The following is an 8820-nucleotide window of genomic DNA, read 5'->3' on the forward strand; positions in this document are numbered from 1 at the left end:
TTTAATAACCTATGTGAGAGAATAACCCAGTACTTTCTAACCTTGTCTTCGGACGCCTTACAAGAATCACAGTCTGCTGGGTTCCTCTGCTGCTCTAGCTCGGTTTGTTCAGATTGTGATTAACTAAAGTTGTCCATAAAAGAAAATCTTTGATGTCCTTCAAGGGCAATTTGATGTACAACCAGGAATCAGTGCACGACAAAAATAAACCAATATATACAAGGTAAATAAAACACAATATAAAAACCCTATAGACTAAGTAGAAGGGGGAAATTACTTAATTTCCTGTTGTGTTTCTAATAATTATTAATGTTGGTGACATTTCCTTGATAAATGGGTGGAGGTTTTATTACCTCTATTATTACCTTTCCTGTCGTTTATACGTGAGGACGCTACAATATGAACGTGTTCACCGTTCAAATTCATTATTTGTCATTGGGTTGCGTTAAGGTCATCGCTCTCATAAAAGTGAACATGTTCAATGAACGCGTTCTTTTGCGTTCGTTCATGCACAACACTGGTCTGGGTGCAGTGTGTGATCCTTCAGCAGCAGTAGTATGTTGCAGCAGAAACTGTCCACGTTTTCACCGCAGGGGGCAGTCACGGTCAATAACAACTGTGCGCATGCGCAGTGGGACTTCACACAACCGCAATAAGCAATCATGGCGGCCGCCGTCGACAGTGTTGTGAAAGTGTAAGTTTACCTTCATTTATTGTAAGAGTAGAGCGACCAGCCACGCTGGGGCGAATGTGCTGATCTGTATCGTTGTGTTACTGCGGAATGCTTTAGTCCGCCAACATGGCGTCATCTGTGTTGATTCTAAAAAGTGTCCCAAGAGAATAACGTTGCCCACTGAGCTATGGTTAGCCTGTTAGCTGTGGGACAGTGTGATAGTGGGGCAGTGCTTTAGCCGCTGCTCGGCACTAACTTTAACAGTCGGAGGTGTGTGGAAGGTTACGTTACACACATTCTGACCTAACTGTTGCTGCACACACGGAGCAGAGGGTTCATGTAGCGGGCGACAGGCAGCTTGGCGGGCGCTTTGTTGTGGCGAGAGCTCGCTAACAATCACCCTTTTGTTCTGACGTCCCTGCGTCGAGTGTTGGATGTTCTAACGAAGAGTCCCGATGATGAACCGGGAGAGAGAGCCGTCCGCGAGCGGAACGCAGGGCGTAGCGAGCCTCTCCACTGAGAGCGAGGGTGGAAAGAAGAAGTGTATTTATGAGGAAAGACGCGTAATCGTCACCACTGTCATTCCTTTTATTTAACGTTTCTGAAAATGGCTGCCACATTATGATACTGCTAAGAAATCCCAGAGAACAGGAAGTGAGATTATGATGTACTGTGTATCAGAATTATGCAGTAAATGGCAGTCCAGGGATTACACGGCTCCTTTGTGTGACACTAGTTTGTGATCATAACATCAATGTGTTGTCGAGTGCTGCAGCAAAGTGTAACTTTACCAGCCTCACTGCGACCCAAGAACGTGTTTATCAAGTGTGAATCTTTTATCTCTAAGCACAAAAATGTTGATGCACTACAAATGAATGAATGATCAGCGTGTTATTGATCTGTATGTTGTCAGGTAAGAGGAGATTAGTGCAACAATATTACTCGGGTAAAAACTTTGAAAAATAATAAAGGGAATTATCACCATGATGTACTTTCTTGATCAGGGAGGACGTTTATTTTTTTAAGTGAATGTTTTTAACTTCGAACATACCGTGGTCATAATTATAAAAGGTAATTTAATCCCTTATTAGTTCCAGTATGGGGAAATGTGCCGTGTTTCAGTGGATAGTGGAAAAACTCCCTCAGTAAAAGAAAAGCAAATATACTGGACAAATACATGGAATAAAACAGTTTATACAATCTAAATGGAGCATATATGGGGTTACAGTATTGCACATATAAAGATTGAAATTGCTGAAATTTATACAATTCTTTTAACGAAAAAAATTTCTTAAGGAAAAAATTGCGAGACATATTTTTGTCTATGTAAAATTTCGAGCTGTTATAAATCCACCATTGTCAAACAATTTTACCATTTGGTTTGTTAATTGGACAATATATGACAACATTTTTAGAAGTCGTTACATTAGGATTTGGAACACATTATAATCAATTGAACAAATATAACAACATGTTAAATGTAAAAAGTGCAGAACTAGAGTAGATTTCATTCATATAGAGATATTTGTGCATTGGTAGAATTAAAAACTGTACTGCGTTTGACTCACTGTTTGTAGTTTCTCTTTGATTTGAATATTCCTACATCAGTGATTATTGCTGGTCTTTCCAGATCTGTATTATTTGACCTGTCAGTGTCCCACTACTACATTTCAGGCTGGGAGAGCAGTATTACAGAGATGCCATGGAGCAGTGTCACAGTTACAACGCTCGCCTGTGTGCTGAGCGCAGCATCCTCATGCCTTTCCTGGACTCTCAGACTGGGGTCGCCCAGTCCAACTGTTACATCTGGATGGAGAAGAGACACCGGAGCGCAGGTAAATGATTTGTGCAGAATGATAGTTCATTATTATCGTATTAAATCGAATTTCAGTTCAGTTATAGTATATATGATATTGTTAAATCGTGTTATCATGTTGCAAAACAGGTGATAAAAGTTCTTGTTTTATGTATATTTGTTGATTATTCTTTCCAAGTTGTGACATATATAAAGTACTCTCAATAATAACTATGTCTTTTTAATTTTTGCATGCCACCTCTCCAGTAAGCACACAATAAGGCACATAAAGGTCCATTATTTACAGAGTTATACATGCCGCAGATCATACCACATCTAACTTTATCTCTTTGTTTTATCCATTTGTCCTGTGATATGTCACAACAGGTGTAGCTCCGGGGCAGTTGTACACCTACCCAGCCCGTCGCTGGAGGAAGAAACGGCGTTCTCATCCCCCTGAGGACCCTCGCTTGGCTTTCCCTCCTCTCAAAACGGGTATCACAACTTTTTCCTTCATGCTGGTGGAAGTTTACTGGTGAAATTTCTGTCTTTGTGTTGTGTTATTGCATGAATTACTGATGTTTTGTTGTGTGCAGCAGAATTGGAACTGGGTTTGAAGCGTGACACGTTGGGCGCTGTGGATGGCAGCAGCTTGGAGGCCCTGCTGAAAGGAGAGCCCCTCGACAGGAGGAGTGGAGTGGCAGACGCCCGCGCCCCGGAGGATGACCAAGCCACCGTGGAGCCTCCTGCCACGTCCACGGCCACTCACACGTCCTCCGGGCGCATCCGCAAGGTCAGGCTTAAAGGCTTTATATTGAAGTCAGAGGAGCTGTTTGGCTATTAACCTTTAATCATACTCATTTATTTGCATAGCTCACTAGAGAGAGCAGAGAATAATGTTCTTGAATAAGGATCAACAATCTCCAGTTAGACCCACCACATGTCACGGTACATTGTTTCATAAATACTCAAAGACTTGACTTGAAAACCAGAATTAGAAGTTAAGACATATCTGAACACAGAAAAACATCCGGGATTCAATTTCTTTCCAATCATTCAACAACACACAGTCTATATATTAAAATGAGACCTAATCCACACCCTCTCACTGCAGAGAGTCCTGGATCACGATGACTACCTAGATGACCTGGACGATGATGACTTTGAGGATGAGACTCCCAAGAGAAGAGGGAAGAGCAAGTCCAAGGTGTGTGCCATGTCGTGTTCAGCCGTCGGTCCCTTATGTGATTTCAAAAGATTGGTGTGTGGGGTGAAAACATCACAGTGATCAGTTTAAATGTAGAAGTGAAGAGTCGAATTTCTGATCAGTTTAAACACAGATCAAAGCACAGAGATCTTTTATTTCACCTTAGTTACAATAAAAGACATTTGTAGGTATCAACTTTTTCAAAATTTTCTGACGTTTTATTGACAAGTAATTGAAAGAATTAAATGCCGGCAATGAAAATAATCATTAGTTGTAGCCTTACACTCAGGAAAAAGAAAGTGTTTAATTCTTTCTTCTTGTCTTAATGGATTCATTTATCTTTTTGGTTTTATACTTGGTTGTAAACACTCTTAAGCTGTTAGTCATTGTAGCCTTCCTGTTCTTTTCTAATATGTCATGTTTGCTGTTTTTTAAGTTAAATGGAAACTTAAAAAGTTCAACGAAGTGTTAGTTGCTGTTTCAGTAGTAATGTCAGTGTCTACTGCTGAATGTGTAGAGTCGCAGTGACAAGAATGGTAAGAAGAAAATGGAGGCTGCAGCCGCGGCGCTGGAGGAAAGAGACAAACCTTATGCCTGCGACAGTGAGTACCAGCTTCCTTTTTTAATGTCCGTTGTGTAATGCATGTCAACAAGAATAGCTTTTGCTTTTCCCTCTGAAAGACAAAAGCCTTATGCCATGCATGGTGTGATCCGAAAGACCCCATCTGGCACGAAAATTGAACAACATAAAGATTGGAATAGTCGCCGGACTTGGAAGCGTCTTTTGTTTTTTTAAAGTTTTATTCCTGAGATGCCGCTTTGTGTGTGCTCTGTAATCTTCTGCTGGCTGTAGCTCCCGGTGCAAATGCTCACTTACGCTGTTTGAGTTTGAAATAAGTGTGTAAATATGTTTTGAAAAAAATTATCAAAAAGGCTTTTTTGGGGGAAATGAACAGCAAAATTCTATGGTTCCACCGTGGGCCTGTACATAGAATTAGCCGCCACCACTTTAACACTTTTGTGTGACCCATTTGTGTGTCTGTGTCAGTCTGTGGGAAGCGCTACAAGAACCGTCCTGGCCTGAGCTACCACTATACACACTCTCACCTGGCAGAGGAGGAGGGCGAGGACCGCGAGGAGATCGAGGAACCACCCACTCCTCGCCAGCATGTGGAGCAGAAGAGTGAGTCACTCTCTTGTGCTGAAAGAAAGAGAGAGAGAGAGAGAGAGAGAGGGGAGGGAGGTGTGGTTGCATGCTTAGTAGCATGCGTATGTTTGTTCAAGGGAAGTCTCTCTCATTCTTTTTTTTCTCCCCCCACTCTTTTCATACTGGTTTTGGGGGACTAGACTTCATGGTCCAGACTGAAATATGCCTGCACATTTAGGATTCTTGCCATTTACATTTTTTCCCCAGCATATCATCCATCTTGTATTTAAAACAGAAATATATCCATCGCATTGCAACATGTGCAATCGTCGGTTGTCATTCATCAGTTTGGATCATGATTCAATGCATCATTAGCCAGTTATTGAGACTGTTGTTTACAGACATGGCATAAACAGGGTTATACTTTAAAGTCTAAAATACATTTGATGTTTAGTTCTCGTGTGCACTGAATAATCTCTCTACTCACCCACTGCTCAGCTACCAAGAAGGGTCCCAATGGACTGGCGCTGCCCAACGATTACTGTGATTTCTGTCTGGGCGACTCCACCATGAACCAGAAGACTGGCCAATCAGAAGGGCTGGTATCCTGCTCAGACTGTGGACGCTCAGGTATGAACTTTTCCTGTCTCCACGTTACTAGTTGACTGTTCACTAAGGCCCTAGATTTACCCCTAGGTTCTGGATTTGGGGCAAAAGTAGACAAAAACAGGTGGATGATTTCTAACAGCTGTCTTTAGCAGATATAATCTGCTCTATCTTACTACATTAATCAATATAAGCCTCATGTTGGCTGAGTATTTTCGTTTTTACTGCTCATTTTGAAAAGAGAATCCTGGTAAAGCTATCAATAGTAAACATCGACGGTCACTTGATATTTTGTTACCTGTAAAATGAAGACGATATATTTTGTTCTGACCGTGTTCAGCTGCTTAGCTCAGATACTAAGAGTTTTCTGAATTGCTGGAAGAGAACACTCTCACGATGACCAGTGTGTTTTACAAACATTGACTAACATGGATGTGTGGGTCAATGTTTGCTGGAGTTCTGGACTCCAATCTTCTACTGAAGAGTCAGACAACTTCAGAGTAGCTACACACGTGTTCATCCAGCCCTCACACTTTTTCTGTTGTGATTCCAGCTCTCGAAACTCAAAAACAACTCTAGACTTGAATTCTAAACATCACTGTTATTCCAAATCCAAAGCCTGACAAATTTGCTGTGCCTCGGTCAAGTTGAAACTGATGTTAATCCCCCGTCGTCTCCCCCTGCAGGCCACCCGACATGCCTGCAGTTCACACCCGTGATGATGGCGGCGGTGAAGACGTACCGCTGGCAGTGCATCGAGTGCAAGTGCTGCAATGTTTGCGGCACCTCAGAGAACGACGTGAGTCTTTTGAAACTATTCTCATCAAATGTGTCAAAAAGATCATTGTTGAAACGGTTACAAGCTGCTGTGGTAGAAATTGTTGCATTCAAATAAAAGTTTACCTTAACGCCATTATACAATTCTCCCTTTGGTACAGGATGTTTGCGGTGTACTTTGAAGACAAACCGAAAGACTATTCAAATATTAACGTTCACTGAGAAGCCTGACCTTATAAATTGAGTCAGATTGAAATTATTACATTTATAGATAAAACAAAATGATGCAGAGTTGTGATATTTGTCCCTTGAGACGTTCCGTGTCTAGGTGATAAATGTGTGATCTCCTTATCAGGTCATTAGAGTGAACTTGTTGCTGTTGTGTGTTCACAGGACCAGCTGCTGTTCTGTGATGACTGTGACCGAGGCTACCACATGTACTGTTTAAGTCCCCCCATGAATGAACCTCCTGAGGGTGAGCTGACCAAGTGTTTTTCTTTCAGTTCGGAACCTACAAATATACAAATAATATGTTTTTTTGTTTATTAAAGTCATTTGTTTAAATCAGAATTGTCAAAGATTATTGTTTACAGTTTCACAGTTTCCCTTAGTGTAAATATATTGTTGGAATAACCTACATGTTCAGTCACAGCATTAACAAATGTTTCTTACTTTTAAGGTATAAAAGTGTTTACGAGATGAACAGATGTTCATAATTAAGCAGACGGTTACTTTCCCTAAATCTGACACAGTTGTTTGCTTTGATGTTTACAGACAACTAACTGTACTTAACACATTCTTCTCTAAATGAAATCCAAGTGATGCGTGATGATGTGTTTCTACGCCCACGGTTCTTGACTCCTCTCGCTGTGCTCATGTGTTTTCCAGGGAGCTGGAGCTGCCACCTGTGTCTGGCTCTGCTGAAGGACAAGGCCTCCATATACCAGCAGAACCAGGGCTCCGCCCCCGAGTGACGTCACATCAGTAAGTCGGACCCCCTCAGCAACGGGACCCCACACCCCCCGGTTGAAAAACATCCGACCTCCCAGTCCGGAGCTGCAGGCTCTGTCCAGATGTAGCTGAGTCAGATCGCAGATCAGAAGCCTTCATATCTACAGCATAACGGGGAGAAATGCAAAACCAAAACAGACCTCAGATCAGTTAAGATGGGGATCAAACCGCCACTAACCTGCCTACAAAGTCCCTGCGGCTTGCCGTCAAACACACACACACACAAACAGACACACACAAACGCAGACACACACACACACACACAAGACACAGAGAGCATGAAGTAACCATAGTAACTGCTGTCTCCATGGGAGCTCCCAGGAGCAGCGGATCGGCATCACAATGATCTGCACCCCCCCACTCAGAGACGCAGTGTGGACTGTCAACACAACGGTTTTTTTTCTGCCAAAATTATCTATTTTTATTCCCAGAATGTGGGAAAAAGACCAATTCACCATGTGTATTGTCCAAGAATATTATTATTACTATTGTCATTATTATTATTGTTCTTGTTGTAGTGGACTTTTGTCTGATCCATCACATCGGTTATCTTTTGAAGAGGTTTCCCTGAGGGGATCCGCTCAGTGCCAAGGTCCTTCATCATATGAAAATACACACGTCACACAGAAACTCGTCACTATCACCTAAACCCTTGTGTTTCATTTTAATTCAGCAGGACAAAGACAATGACTTTGACTTGTTAAAGCTCTTAGCACAAAAGCTCGGGCCTCGCTACTTTAGGGTTTGCTGCGAAACCAACTGTTCACTGCTGATTCTGTTACTGGGTCTATGAGTTAGTTTAACCGAACGCTATAGAGCTGAGCATGTAATGTAGGTGAGCCTCATTAGATACAACACATCTTACTATAATGTCATTTCTCAAACTTTTCTCTCCATCAGACAAAAGCTAAACTTCTCTTGTTTGGAATAACCCGAGTCAGATACTGATAGCAGCTCCATGTTTAAAGCCAACACACAAGACTCGTGACCATGAAGGTGCATCCGTTTCTCAAAGATGTTTTTGTGGTAGCCATCTAGAAAAAACGTTCGACAGTGACATCGTCCTTCACCAGTGATTGTAGTGACATCTGCTGTCAGAGCGAGGACACTCAAAACCATTAATCAACTGTAGCTGCTTTTATCATTTGTCACACTGAGGCAGATTTGCATGCAGACTGCACCTGTACGAATGCGCACACACTCACATCACAAGTGGTTTTTTGTCATATTGTTTGTAACTTTTTTTTTAAACATTTTATATTACCTGATAATCCATTGGTATTGGGAGTTTTTCTAGTAGAATTTTGTAAAGTCTATCGTATAGCAAACACTTCAAGTATATAGCTCCTAATGCATTCTATGTACTGTATTGACTTTTTATATTTTTGTTATGACTGTGACATGTTTGAATTTATTTGATTATTCTGAAATGTCAGACCTCCATTATGAGTATTTGTAAAATTATGTACTTTGTTGTACTATTTTTATTTTTACATTTTTTTGGTATGAAAGCCAATTTAGCCTGACTGAAATAAAGATCACTTTGAATTTTGTGTCCCGTGCTGCATTTAATACACAAGACTGGCCCCTTTCGAAGTCCCCAT

At 41.4% G+C, this 8820-nt stretch overlaps 1 protein-coding gene across 2 annotated transcripts; it reads left to right on the forward strand.

Moving 5' to 3' along the window:
• Positions 1-635: 635 nt before the first annotated feature.
• LOC128445426 (zinc finger protein ubi-d4) lies at positions 636-8764 on the forward strand. 2 transcript variants are annotated; one of them, XM_053428082.1, is made up of 11 exons: positions 636-694; positions 2348-2508; positions 2856-2963; positions 3065-3261; positions 3583-3675; positions 4193-4277; positions 4724-4858; positions 5321-5452; positions 6115-6227; positions 6599-6680; positions 7094-8764. In XM_053428082.1, exons 1-11 carry the CDS (start codon positions 663-665, stop codon positions 7177-7179), a joined length of 1224 nt encoding a protein of 407 aa, XP_053284057.1. In that variant the 5' UTR covers positions 636-662; the 3' UTR covers positions 7180-8764. The 2 variants fall into 2 exon arrangements, with proteins under 2 accessions (XP_053284057.1, XP_053284058.1); XM_053428083.1 differs by having other exon boundaries at positions 3068-3261.
• The last annotated feature ends 56 nt before the right edge of the window (positions 8765-8820 follow it).

The sequence above is a fragment of the Pleuronectes platessa genome, chromosome 8 (assembly GCF_947347685.1).
Source record: "Pleuronectes platessa chromosome 8, fPlePla1.1, whole genome shotgun sequence".
Lineage (NCBI taxonomy): Eukaryota > Metazoa > Chordata > Actinopteri > Pleuronectiformes > Pleuronectidae > Pleuronectes > Pleuronectes platessa.